Consider the following 15,045-nt stretch of genomic DNA (forward strand, 5'->3'; position numbering starts at 1 on the left):
TGTTTTCAAACAGTGAAAAAATATAAATTTTGAATGCATGTGCAATGAATAACAGTTTGTTAACCGAATTAGATATTCACAACTTACTAATTTGGTCATGAATGACTTAATGAGACCGAAAATAAATAAGTAAAAGCTTAATATATCTAAATAAAAGATTAAGGGTTTAATGAACCAAAAAATAAAAAACCAAGGATCTAATAATACTTTTTACCTAAAAAGATTATAGATATGCAGTGACATATAATATATTAAAATAGGTATAACACTATTTGAACTTCATTTCATTTTCATATTATAACCATTGAATTTCAAAATTTCAAAATTATTTAATTTTACAATTTTTAATATTATAATCAATAAATTTTAATTAACGTCTTAAAATGATGGTTGATTATCTAAAAATAAAAAAATTCTAAAACTTTTTTGTATTATAAGAAACTCAAATTCTTTCCTTTTTCATTTTGAGATCATTTGTTGTTTGGTTAGGACTTAGGAGTGAACGTCAATATATAGAACAAAAGATCCGAAAAATAATTTTGGAAGATAAAAAATGTAATTTCACGATAAATGTGATTCCAAACAACTTTAATTCATCGACGTTTCCATTTTGAGATCGCCAGCGGTAATTTTGAGATGTAAAATAAAATTTAACGGCCAGAATATAAAAAAAAGTTCAAAGTTAAATGAATTTCATGTTAGATGAGCAAAAACATCAATGATTATAAATGTAATTTACCTTATTAAATATGATTATTAGATAACCCTAAAACTAAAAAATTATTTTTGCATTTTACCTGCTCAAAAAGAGTTTAATTTATTTTGTCTAAATCCAATTCAGTTCGCATTATATTTACACCAGGCTCGGGTTTAGTTGGGCTAATGTATGAAAACTGATTTTTGAGCCCAGCTCAGGCTGCCCGAGTAATATATATTGATATTAAAAATAGGATAAATAATTTATTAGTCCCAATTTTTTTACATAACACATTATTTAGTTCTTTTATTTTGAAAAATACATTTTAAGATTCCTATTTTTTGTCAGTATTAACTCTTTGATCTTTTTGTTTATTTTTCTAGATTTTTAACTGAACGTATCTTAACTTTCAGGACAGTCATAGTACAATACAAAATGGTTATGTTACTATTTTATTTTCTGTCTGTTTGTTTAGCCAAATATAACGGTTAAAAATCTAAAAAAAATAGTAGACAGAATAACCAAAAGGTTAATAATGACAAAGGATAGAGAATTTATAATGTGTTTTTCAAAATAGAGAGACTAGACAGTGTGTTGAGTAAAAAGTATGAGACTAATATTTTTTTTTTTTTTTGAGAAATGCTTATAATTTCGTTAGATCAAACATGAAGAAGTACAACAAGCAAAATGTAAGGGATAAAACCTCACATGATTACACGCTAAAACAAATACAATATCCACGAAGGGATGAAAATGACTACAAAAAGCAAAAAGAGTCCATAAAAGGCACAAAAAACACAAAAACAACAATATATTTCTCGTTAATCCAAATCTGTAGAAAGACATCTGCAATCCAAACTTCATCCTTTGGACCATTCCGAACATTCGGATCTAAATCCTTTTTTTTGTTGCAACCACGTAGATTTATTGATTTACGGATAAGATAAACCATTTCCGCTCTTGCTAAATCCGAAAAAAGCATAAACGACAGAATAATAGAAAGCAGATACAATCAGACAGATAAAGAGTTCCGATCAAATATATGAACAAAGACTAAAAAGGCAATAAAAAATACAGAAACCTAACCCGGTATGAGGAGGAAGAAAGAAGATCATTCGTCCTCCTCAAAGTAGATAAACAAAATAGAAAGATTGACCAAACAAGGGAAGAGAAAGGAAGAAGAAAAGAATTAGGAGTTTTTTTTTTTTGGTTTTCTTAGTTAATTAGCAATAAAATTCAAAAAAAAATAATAATTGCATGTAATCAAAAAAATATTTAACAAAGTAATAAAAATCGAATAGATGTAATTAAAACATATATAGAATGTACATAATTTAAGATCGGACCGGACCGAATTGAGTTCAGGCTTTTAAGCAAATTCCAAGCCTATCCTATTTTATGTGTGGACTTGAACGAGTTTGAACTGAGTCGGATCAATTTTCAAATATACATTTCCAAGTCCAACCACGATAGTTAGATTTGGACGGACTCACGATCAGCAGACTTGTAAACAGATCTAATCCGGGTTGGGATTGAGTGGAGTTTACACTTTGAAATACTCAATTCAACCTTTATTTTCTCTCATTCCAAGGCCACTTCAACCACCTAAGTCCCGCATAGGCATTCGAAATCGAGAAATCGCCTCGATTTTCTTAGATTAGTCTCTTTGGACCTTTTTTTTTTCCCTCCTAGGCAACTTTTAGCCTTCTGAGCTCTGTCTATGCCACCTGGACACCGTCTAAACGACAATGACAAATGTTTTTTATTGTTAATTTTTTTTATTATAATTCAATTTTGAACATTGTCGCATGGTTATTCAGAAATTATGTTTATTATTTTTAGATATTTTGGTTTAATTGTGTTCCCTACTTGTTTTCATGATATAATTTAAGACTTTAAGAACATTGTTTCATAGCTTTTAGTGAATTATATTATTTGTGAACGTTATATTCTATTTGTTATATTTTATTTGTTTGAGTTGTTGCAAACGTTAATGTTTGCATCTTTTTACAAATATATTGTTAATCTATACTAAATGATTTTATATTATTAATTTTAGATAATATAATACATATTTAATTAAATTTATATAATAATTTGTTTATTAACAAATAAAAAAATTTGATTAATCTCCAACTAATCCTAGACTAATCCGTGAGAGTCATATCCACTTGACTAGCGCCTAGCATTTTTTATAACTTTTCCGACTATGTCATCATCGTCGACCAGTACCCTGCGCTCTGTTTTGTGCTCACTAATGTCTTTTCAGTCTTCAACTTGCTCTTTCTTTTCCTTTAACAGTGATTCCTTCTAAGTTTGTCCTTATCACTCTCCACATAGTCTATGGGGTGTTTATTATCATCATACCTAACAAAGCTCTAGCCCATAGCCATTAATTCTTCAAAATTGTGAGGACATTCAATGTAGCACTTCCGTCATAGAGGTTCACAGTTAGTGCCTTTTGCTAAGGTGTCAGTGGTGACTTCCAAGTTCAGAGACTTCACGGAAGAGACCATCTTGTGGAATCTAGTCAAGTAGTCACGCATAGGCTCAGTACTCATTTGACGTATATGGGATAGATCAGTGCTAATTCTTCTAGCTTTTACTGCTCAGAAAAACAAGCTACAAAGAAGTCTTTCAAATGCCTCAACGTGTTGATCAACCCTGCCGATAATTCCCTATACCACACTTGTGATGTTCATATCAAAGTGTGTGGAACACCTTACACATGATAACATCGTCCTATGTGTACAGATTCATCATACTCATGAAGGCAGCACAATGTTCGTTAGGATCCTCTAGCCTAGTGTAATGCGATAGTAGAGGTGTCTTCCAATGTGGCAGGAACAAAATATCTATTATTCTTTCGACCAAAGGAGTGTATGAATGTATTTGATATCTTACCATACCTTCGAGAATTCTTTTATCGAGGAACCTTTGAAACAGAACCTCTCATGGTTCATCCGCCATTGGTTTGGCAATCTCGCACGCTATGTTGTGGTTCCCGAAAGCTTTGTCGTTGGGATTTTCCCTCGGGTTGGGTCCAATAGTCCCTGATTCACTCATCATCAATGTTGTTAGGCTCGCTATCTCGCCTAACCGATATGGAGGATCATTCCCCGGTAAAGTATTTCCATATCTGGTGCTTACTGTGTTGCACCAAATGTAAATCTAACCCAAAAGCTCAATTGCTAACTTGGTCTTAAATGGTTGGCCGACCTGCACTGAGAGTGGAACCACTAGATGCACTCTGATGCCAAAACCAGTATAATTATAAAGAAAAAGTAAAGTATATCCTCAAAAGGGAAAAAGTTACATTTTCTATAAAGACTCTCAACCGATAAGATTACATTGTTACCCTTGAATGATGTACTGGTATAAAGATCGGTGAAGCACCTAGACCTGTTTGCTGAATCGGCCTTTAAAAATCGTAAGCTCACTAGCGCTGGTTCTTCAATGTTATTGGATCCAAAACATAATACATGTTATAATTCTGACTTTTAATTTATATATTTTATTTCATAAACTATAATATAATATATTTAAAAATTGTAATTCTGACTTAAGTGAACCAGACGAAGCTATTCAATCCATTGAACGAATTATATTCTCTAAGCAATGGCCTTAAGTTTGAATCTTGTGTATGACAAAAATAATTGTTAAAAAGGCTTTGTAATGGTTCCTTTTGAGTCTTTTCCAACTCAGAATACAACTGTGAAGGATAAGTTAGTAAAACAACTGTGAAGGAGAACAACTTCTAATGCATTTTTTTGGTACAATATCTTCACGAGTCAAATTGGATTGTCATTATACTATATTCGACATCATTATATACACTATAAATGCAACAATAATAATAATAATAATAATAATAATAATAATCGTGAAAAGCATATCGGTATTAAACGAATTGTCTCTGTACGTCATATTATCTTGTCAAAAATTAACCATCTTAATTATCTCATATTGACTACAGAGCCCTTGGTATCAAAATTACTGCATAGCATATTGCTACCTCCTTGGGCAAAAGTATCAATCTACATAATTTTCCTTCTAATTTTGAAAGTTAGATCTAACGGGGAGGTCCAAGGCAACCTATTATATATAGATTTATAATACACTAAAGTTTCTTTCTGATTGAAGATTCATCAGAACCAACTTTAACCACTGCAAGACTCGAAGGTCCATTTATCTGAAATCACACAACAACCCAAGTTAACACAAACACTAAGGACCTGCTGTACTTCTAAACTAATTAGACTTGTTCATCGGGTGTGCGTCGGCCCAGGCTTAGACAGTTAACTACCCTATCAAACCCTAGCCTTGCTCGCACTATATTCAAAATAATTTCAACAAAACATTCAACAAAATAATAACAAATCGTCAAATCAAACTTATGTAAGAAAAAAAGCTTAAACCCCCTGACATATCTAAAATGTTGGTATTTGCCTTCTGACTTGTTATTTAGTAACATTTGTCCCCTAATCTATTTAAAATGTTGGTCTTTACCACTTACCTATAATGTGGATGGTAAATTAAAAGTTTTTGTCAAAATTTTAAGAGTTCTGTTAAATTTTCATAGACCGCATTTATGTTGGATAAATTCAGATTTAAAAAAAAAAAAACTGTTAACTTACTGATCACATTGGTTGAGATTTCACCAATTTTGATAGGTCAGGGGCAAATGTTACAAAATAATAGGTTAGGGGTAAAGACCATTATTTTGGATAGATCAAAGGCAAATGTCACAAGTCAATATTTTGGAAAGGTCAGGGGCTAATAAGGCTTTAAGCCATATATATATATATATATAGAATATAAAGGTAGGCCGAACTGCTCGGACATTTGAAACAAAGCCCATCCCATTTTAAGCACGAGCTTGAACGGGCCAGCAGGCCCATGAAAAGGTCTAAAAGTAATATAAAAAAAATAGCTTAGAGAGTTAATGAAGTGTGTTAGATTAGATCATCATACCACAGTGCTAACAAGTCAAATAACATCTGAGGTGTCAAAACCAACTTTAACTTTCATGTGGATCAAGTGAAAGCTTCAACGTACAACTAGGCAATGGCAATTGAACTCTTGTGGGACTTGTGTTTTGATTTCTTCTCCCGTTTTTTGCTGTTGCCAAGAAAACAACATCAATGAAAAACTAACAGAGAAAGGCTCTAAATAATATAGATGCTGATACAAGTATATGAGAGGTACTCGTCATGTGAGCTATGACCCCAACAAGACTTTAGCTTCCGATTAATGTGCTTCATATCCTTTTCTGTAGGGAACTTGTACTTCTTTACCTTTATTCCAACAAACCAAAAAGAAAAAGCAGATAAATTAGAAAATGCAACAGAAAAATGGATGGACCCTTTCTTTAAAATTTAATAAGATTAAGTCCTATATTGCATTGAAATGCCTCTTCTGTAGTGGTTCCGTGTTGCGTGCCCAATTCCATATGAAGGCTATGTTTCAAAAATAACGTTTTCCAGTGTCTGTTTTTATTTTCGTGCAATATAGGGATTAACCAATCTTAGTTTACAGGCATTTTCAAAGTAATCTTCGCATGCCTCTATCTCATAATGAATCCATCAGAAGGGTGATTCATCAAATTCAAAACTGAGCTTTCGTATAAAGAACTATACCCAAGAATCTATGGCATTAAGAGATTCAGCCAGATCTGAAAATGTGTGCATAGAGTTCTGACGAGAGAGAATGCTTTCAATGTATCTGCAAAATGTATGCAAATGCTCAATGACTTCCAATTCTTTTCAAAATTTTGCAACAGTAACAAGAGTTGAACTGCCAACCGATCATACAAAACAGTGGAGAAGAAAGATATTTCAGAAAAACCTAGATTAAAATTCTAACCTTTCAAAATCAAGAACTTGGTGTATCTCATTTGCACTTCGCAGAGCAGCCAATGCTAACTGAACCAAAATGAAGAATTAAGTCAAATGAGTTGAAGCTATAACATTAATGAAAAACCAGCCTAGACCAAGCTACATTTAATCAACTATTCACTTTTATGTCACGGAGTGCTACTATCTCTCCTTGTGCAAAGTTTAGGCAATTCCCTGGTATTGATGTGAATTTGTAAGAGTAATGTCAAAAAACATTTATAGAATAAATAAAACAGAAGGAAAATTTGAAAACTTTCTAAAAAAATGAAGTTTCACTCATTCAGGAACTGTAAAGCATAAAAATTATTTACTAATTGCATTATCTTCCATTATAATTAAAATAATGTTCTATGTAAGGAAATTTCTTATACCCACAATGGCTATACTCCATTCAGGTTGGGCTGGATGGTGATACTATTATGTGGGTCACTTGCATCATTTCTCATTTCCTTTGTTTTTAATAATAATTTCAGTTACTGGTGATGGGAAAAGAATAACATGTTAACAATACCTGCCCAGGAGGGAAAAGCAATGGTGCATCAGTAAACATAATTTTGTCAATCTCTGATGTTGCAGTTGCTTGCAAATCCTAAAAAATATAGATTGATCGTATTACATTCAAATTTTGATTGAAAGGAAAAGGTACAAAATAAGATAACAATTGACACCCTAATAAACAAGTGAAACAACACATACAACCATTTGCTCGATTTCAATTGCATGAATGTTCTTATTAAAATACTATTTCTTGCAACCTAGAATGATCTGAAAGAGTAGTCACAAGCATAAAACCCATGGGAAAATCAGTTCTTACCTTCAGCATTTGAGCTGGGTCATCTGTTGCATGGCAGAATTCCTAGAGGCCAAAACTAGTCAAGATTTTGAAATTTAAATTTAAAAAATACTAATAATAAAATTAATTGAAAACCAAAACAAAACACACGGAGATGGAGAAACTAGAACAACAAATGATTAGCTTAACTCACCTCCATGTCATTTATAAAACCTTCTAGTGAACGATATGGTGCATAAACAATAAGATCAAATCCCAAACTCTGCATTATAAAAATTATCTTTAGCACAAGCACAAAGAATGTCAAGATAGGAAAGCAGAAATGTTCAAGAACTGATGGAAGATATGTTAGCAACATAACGGACCTGAAGGACAAGCATTTCGTAATTGAGAATCATCTGATGATCCTGTGAAATCCCCTTACCAAGCTCCTCTGCAGATACATGATTTTCTTCTATCTTACAAGCTGTATATATACAAGTTAACCTGTGTGAAGAAGAGTGACCCAAATTATTAAAGCATTACAAAATAGAAACGTTTGCAAGGATCAACACATTGAAAGATGATGAACAATGCAGTGTCTTATAGATCTATACCAAATTTGTAGGCGTTGAACAACTGTATGTGCATAGATATAAAAAGAGATCTCAAGAAATCATACATTATGTGTTTTGGATCGTGTTCCATAACAGACCATTGAAGATAAAACCTTTTGAAGTATATGAGTGCTGTGGCCTGCAGCACATAAAATACCAGCAATGTGTTGGTACAAACAAATAACACTTTTATTACGTTTATGTAATTGTTCTGGAAATTACAACAGTCGCCCATTACTTTGGAAAAGAATAACTTGCCTGAATTTTATGAGGAAAGTAAAAGGCACTACATACTTCTCGGAGTTTATATTCATAGTATACCAGCATGAACTGTTCTTCTTCGACACTAAGTGATTTAGGGCGTGAATGCTTATCAGCTGGCATTACAAAATTAAAAAATGAGAAAATTCTGACAAATGAACATATATTAAGTAAACAAGATAATAACATCATAAAATCATATTAAATGAGACATTTAGAAAGAGAAATGATCAAGTACAGAAGGATGCACCTACCATTATCTGCTGTGCGAACTTGAGGTTCAGGATATGACAATGAGCCATCAAGATCTACTTCCATTCTTGTTGTTCCACACTTTAAAATAGAATTCATAAAGCTAAAAATGATTTTCCTTATAATCAGAAAGAGAAGGAGAAACAAGCAAAGAACATACCTTCTCCAGCATTTGTTTGGCTCGTTGGTTAGTAGTTTTGTGCTTCTCAGCCTGTATGAGTCAAGTGTGGTCACTATCATGAGAAACTTAAGAATCACAATTAAACTTGAGGCTCTGATGAGCCATTATAGAACTGTGCAAGCTCAATTTGATTGCATAGAAAAGGAGGCATGCAAGTCGCAAGTCAAAATTTTACATTCTTCACAATAAAGACCGATAATAATAGTTGAGAAATAGAATAGATAAATCCATTTTCTCAAGCTTTCACCAGACAAGAATCATATTCCAGAAATAATAGTATGAACATTATTTCACAAGTTTGAAATCATCTTCAACCTCAGCATACAAAGAAGCCATTAAGGAAAATACCAAATTACTTGGTTTAGTTAACAAAATTAGCTCCAATCCAATTAAGCTGAACAACAACACTGCTTTCCTTAAAAAGCAACACAAAATCAAGACAACTTCCACCTATTTTTCCCGATTTCTGGATAATCAAACCAGAACTATACTTGAATTGCAATTTTCAACAAATGCAGCTGACTGATGCCCTTTCTTTTTGGGCAACAACCTGGCTAAGATTTTGACCATTGGAGCGAATTATCATATAAATGATGATAAGAATGACATAAAAGCAAGAATCTGTCTTTCATTTAATTTTATTTCATTTTTATGAAACAAACAAATATAGGAACAAAAATTATGAGTACAAACTAAAAACAAATTTATAATGATTCTGAAGAAAGCAGCATGGGAGATTGGTTACCAGCTGCTGCGGGGTGAAGATCCATTTAGCTCTTTGAGTTGATGTTTGAAAATCAGCCATCCTTGAACCTTACAAGAACCTGAAATCCGTGAACAATTCCCCCAATTAAAGAAGCATCCAACAGATAAACGTTATTTTAATCTCCAAAAACTATGTAACTATAATAATTATTATTAATTATTATTAATTATCTTAAGTGTAATAATTGCAACTCTGAGAAGTTAATTTTTCCTCGCATATAACCTGTTCTTTACTTCTCTCTTTAATTATTCTTCCTCTTTCAGTAAGCTTATCATCGCATCATAAACATACAATCAACGTCGACTAGAAGTAAACACTTACTCATAAATCAAAAACTAAAGTAACAACTAATAAATTCTAACACCAGAAAGAAAAAAGAGAGGAATTTAAAGATTGAATTATAAGTTTTTAAGCATAAATTCATACTCCACTGAAACAGCCAACATATCCAAAAAGTTACTGCAGGAAAGCTGCATTATTTCTATACTTCAATTGAAGCACATATTAGACTAACAGAGATAACGTACCTGATTGGCGAACCAATTAAGACCGCACAGAACTCTATCGCCAAAGATGCTGATGAAATGGCAATGACACCTGAAGACTTGATGCAGATGACGGATTTTGACGGCAACGGCCAAGGGCCAAGGGCGAGATCACGGAGATGGCGAGGGAAACGTCGACAGAGACGGGCGGCGCAAGTGGAAGGCGCAGGCGGAGGTGATGGCGTCGGATCCTATTGAGAATGAATCCACTGAATTTTCCCAAATTGGTTTTTTAGGGTTCTGTTCTGTCTTAGTTATTTCTTTTGTTTATTATTGTTTTTCTGCTTAGTTTTTTGTTTTTCATTGTTTTATTTATTGATTAAGAATTAAAAACTTTTTATTTAATAAAAAAAAAAAGAACAACAATTAAAAACCCGGGGCTACATCAATTTCCGGCCAGACGGTCCGGTTCAACCTCATGTATGCCTCGCTTATTGAGAATTCAACAAACTGATGATGTTCAGACTGAAAGCCTAACCGGTTCCCAGTTTGACCAATCGAATTGATTAGTACGATCCGAAACTGATAACATTGGTTAATGGAAGTGAGAGTTAAAAAAGTATTTGTTTGAAAGTTATAAAATGTAAAGAGTTAAAAGTTTTTGGAGAAATGAATTTTATAACCTCCAATTTGAATGTTAGAGTTTGGAGGTTAAAATTTAACTTCCATTAACTTTTATTTACTTTAAAAAAAACTTTCAAACATATTTATTCTTATTTACCTCTTCATAAACCAGTGTTTAATCCCAAATTGAGATACTTATTTACCTCTTTATAAACAAGTGTTTAACCCCAAATTGAGATACTCAATTTTTATTATTTTAATTACATAAAAGTTTTTAAATTTTATATTCTCTTTTTTTTTTTTTTGAAAAGAATGAATTGAATTAATGAATAATAGGGATTACATCCTCATGAATAAAGGTCCAGATAGCAGCCAGACAGTCCTTTATAAAAACGAGAGGTTCCTGTAAATCTGAAGCCCATTGGGCCATATTATGAGCTACCTGATTTCCCTCTCTACCTACGAATTGAACAGCAGAATAATTAAAAATAGATAGTCACGTGGCTGTTGAAACACCTTTCCACAAGATTTTGATTTGACAAAATCATCCATGATTAAGAGGCAATTAAATTTAGATGCTTTGATTTAATTGTACTAATATGTTTGTTAAATCTTGAGTGCAAAAATATATAAAGTAAAGACAGGACAAAAATCAGCACAAACGAAGCTGAGTAGAAAGGAACTCAGCATGACAGAATAGAAGCTGAGTGGAGCTAAAATGAAGGAACAAAACGAAGCTGACTAAAGCTGAAGACTTCTTCAAGAGCGTTAAATAAAATGGAGCTGACCTTGTAGGAACTCAGCATAAACCGTGAAACATTCGAAAAGAACAAACAAAGCTGAGTAACAGTCAGGACATCATGAAGGATTCGTTCACAAAAAGACAAAGTCTGCAAATCTTCTGCACCAATAATTGGAACCTCGAAGACACCTAAAAGACTGATTCCGAGAGTCATGGGACGTTGGATTATTGGAAACAGACAACTGGCACAAACAAACAAACCTGACGCTAGAAGACAAACCTGACGCCTGAAGAAAACAGAGAAAGGGAATGGAGGTGCAGTCTGAATCTTTCCAGAGATTGTTCCCCAAAAGAGCCGTTTTGGTAGCAACGGTCAAGACATTTCAAAACAATCAAGTCCACAGATTTTCTTCTATAAAAGGACAATCGAAGAACTTAAAACATTACTGAAGCATCAAAAGAAAAATACAAGAGAGAAAGTTTCAAAAGCACTCAAGTACAAAAAGGAATCTTACACCGACGTTTCTATTCTATGTGTAAAAGCTAGATTGAGTTGTAATCATCTAAAGTGTTCTTTAGTTCAAAAAGGAACAAGTCTGTGATCAATAGGAATATTGAGAGTGTAAAGCTGAGTGCTTGGTTGTAAGCATTTCAGTAGTAGAGAAATCTAGGTGCTGGGTTGTAGCACTTAGTAGGAGTTGAGTAGACGAATAGAGGAAGGTACTCTTGCATATTCAACTGCCTTGTAATTGGTTTGTGCTCTACCATTAAAGAGCTCAGTATTGGATTCAAAAAGCCCGGAGGACTCTGGGGACTGGACGTAGGCAGAGAGGCCGAACCAGGATAAGTGATACTGAGTAATCTCTAAACTCTCTCTTATAACTGCATTTGTTGTTTGCTTTATTTACTCGGCATATAAATTGCCTAAGCTGATCCTGAGTAAGTAAGTGGTGCTGAGTTAGAAGCTGACCTCCAAGAGTGTCAATTCCTAACTCTCAAGGAAACAACCTTGGTCAACATCTGACTAAAGCTGTCATGTGATATATCTCACCAAGCTGACCAAAGGCTGAGTTAATAAACTCTCAAAATAACTTCTGGTCAGGTCAATTAAAACACGAAAAAGTTATATTAGTTCCTAACCCCCCCTTGGAACTAATTACCAGGGACCAACAAGTGGTATCAGAGCAAAAGCTCACTACTCAAAGATTTAACAATCTTGAGTTGATCCCTAAAAATGGGTGAGAATAGCACTCGTTTCCTTCCTGGAAACCAAACAACACAGATACTCCCTGAGGGATTATCAATCACTAGACCACCCCTATTCTTTGAATCAAATTATACATTCTGGAAGAATAGGATGAAGAACTTTATTCAAGCCACAAATATGAGTGCATGGCTTGCAATTATTCAAGGTCCACATGTGCCATACAAAACTATTAACAATGAGAAAATTGTTAAGAGTGAGGCTGAGTGGACAGAGGATGACCTCAGAAAATTACAAAATAATGCTTCGGCTATAAACATGCTTCACTGTGCGTTAGATGCTGCAGAATACAATAAGATTTCAGGTTGTGAGTCAGCACAGGAGATTTGGAAGAAGCTTGAAGTAACCTATGAAGGCACAAGCAAAGTTAAGGAGTCTAAAGTCAATCAACATATGAGACTCTACGAACTGTTTGAGATGAAGGAGAATGAAGACATCTCAGAAATGAACGCAAGGTTCACAAACATTATAAATGAGCTAAAAAGGCTTGGAAAGAACTTCACTGAAGAAGAACAGGTAAAGAAAATTCTGAGAAGTCTGCCCAAGAGCTGGCAAGCAAAGAAAACAGCCGTAGAAGAAGCTCAAGACTTGACTACCTACAAATATGATGAGCTGATCGGATCCCTGCTGACCCATGAAATCTCTATGAAAAACTTTGAAGCCAAAGAGAAAGAAAAATCAGAAGATAAGAAACAAAAATCCCTTGTCATGAAAGCTGACTCAACTGAAGCGGAGTCAACTGATGATGAGGAATTGGCCATGTTCACCAGAAAAATGAAAAAGTTGTTCAGGAGAAATGATAAAAATGGCAAAAGATCATTTAGAATAAATGATAAGTACAAAGCTGAGTCAAGTGACAAGTACAAGAAGGACAGCTCGAAATCTGTCACATGTTTTGAGTGTCATCAAACCGGACACATCAAGTCAAGCTGTCCCAACCTCAAGAAAGAGAAGAAGGGAAGCAAAAAGGCTATGGTAGCCACATGGAGTGACAGTGATGAGTCAACATCATCTGAAGCTGAGCTAAATGAAACAGCCAACATATGTTTTATGGCAGATGATGGAGCTGACCAATCCCAATCTGAGCATGCTGACCTTTCTGATGAAACTGACCAAGAGAATCACAACAATGAGGTAACATCTTTACTTTTGCTTAGAAATGAAATGGTAAATGCCCTGAGTGACTTATATACACTAACTAAGAAGTGTAACAAAAAGATTAAGGCACTCAGCAGGCGCTGTGATGAGATTGAAGAGGTCAAGTTGAGTGACCTCCGATATCTTCTCCAAGACAACTCGGACTTGCATACCAACATGCAAATCTTACATAAGTTTGTCACGGAGGTTCAATCTGAGTCAAAGAAACTTAGAAAGGATATCACAACATTACAGAGTCAATGGAAGGGCTCAAACAGAAATAAAGCCCATGCTGAGTACGCAAATAATAGTCAGTATAAGCAAGTCACTCAATGTGAATGTTGTGGAAAAAGGGGACACACAAAGGATGTGTGTTGGCATAACAAGCGGACTGTCCAATGTGACTTCTGCGGAAGAATAGGGCATACCACAAAAGTATGTTGGCATGCCCAACACAATAATGCTGACTATACTCAGTTCAACCTGCAAAGGGTATCTTTTTGTGACTTCTGCGGTAAACCATGCCACACCATAAAAGTATGTCGTCACAAGTTAAAATATGACTTTGCACCTGTCTATAGTAACAAGAAAGGACCCAAAAGGAATTGGGTACCTAAAAATGAATAGTTTAAACTGCAGGTCAGCTTGACATGCGTGGAGAAGTCAAAACTATGGTATATAGACAGTGCATGCTCAAGGCATATGACAGGTGATGAAACTCAGTTCATCACACTAGAGCTTAAACGAGGTGGAAGTGTAAGCTTTGGAGACAATAAGAAGGGTAAGATAGTCGGCTCAGGTACTATCGGAGGTAACCCAACCATTGAGTCTGTCTCCTTAGTTAAAGGTCTCAAATACAATCTGCTGAGTGTAGCTCAGCTTTGCAAGAGCGTCAGAAGGGTTGTATTTGATGATACTAAGTGTCAAATACTCGAGGGAAATACAAATGAATTAATTTTAACTGCCCCTCGTGTAGAAAATGTATATATGTTAAACTTGGAAAAACAGTTTTCTAAAAATATATGCTTAGTGTCTAAAGAGGACAACTCCTGGCTATGGCATAGAAGACTTGGGCATGTCAGCATGGACCTTCTTGCCAAATTAGCTAGAAAGCAATTAGTTGAGGGATTACCTAAATTAAAGTTTGAAAAAGATCAACTATGTAAAGCCTGTCAGCAGGGTAAACAAACTATAAAGTCATTTCATAGCAAAAATATCGTCTCAACCAAAAGGCCATTGGAGTTACTACACCTGGATCTTTTCGGACCTATCCAGCCACTCAGCTTGGGAGGTAAGAAATTTTCTTTGGTTATTGTAGATGATTTCTCTCGGTACACTTGGATCATCTTG

General features: G+C 34.2%; 1 protein-coding gene across 3 annotated transcripts; it reads right to left on the bottom strand.

Annotated features, from left to right (window-relative positions):
- Positions 1-4,575: 4,575 nt before the first annotated feature.
- Positions 4,576-10,265, bottom strand: LOC136205948 (cyclin-H1-1). Of its 3 annotated transcripts, none has more exons than XM_065996818.1 (15): positions 9,971-10,265; positions 9,423-9,501; positions 8,657-8,707; positions 8,499-8,577; positions 8,242-8,360; positions 7,984-8,122; positions 7,753-7,853; positions 7,581-7,649; positions 7,409-7,450; positions 7,106-7,183; positions 6,563-6,621; positions 6,337-6,421; positions 5,906-5,994; positions 5,672-5,818; positions 4,576-4,889 (listed from the first exon to the last, which is right to left on the bottom strand). In XM_065996818.1, the coding sequence occupies exons 2-14, from the start codon at positions 9,480-9,482 to the stop codon at positions 5,758-5,760; spliced, it is 1,032 nt and encodes a 343-aa protein (XP_065852890.1). In that variant the 5' UTR covers positions 9,483-9,501; positions 9,971-10,265; the 3' UTR covers positions 4,576-4,889; positions 5,672-5,757. The 3 variants fall into 3 exon arrangements, with proteins under 3 accessions (XP_065852890.1, XP_065852892.1, XP_065852891.1); XM_065996820.1 differs by having other exon boundaries at positions 7,753-7,873; positions 8,049-8,122; positions 9,971-10,263; XM_065996819.1 differs by lacking the exon at positions 4,576-4,889 and having other exon boundaries at positions 5,640-5,818.
- Between the last annotated feature and the right edge of the window lie 4,780 nt (positions 10,266-15,045).

This window comes from Euphorbia lathyris, chromosome 9 (genome assembly GCF_963576675.1).
Source record: "Euphorbia lathyris chromosome 9, ddEupLath1.1, whole genome shotgun sequence".
Lineage (NCBI taxonomy): Eukaryota > Viridiplantae > Streptophyta > Magnoliopsida > Malpighiales > Euphorbiaceae > Euphorbia > Euphorbia lathyris.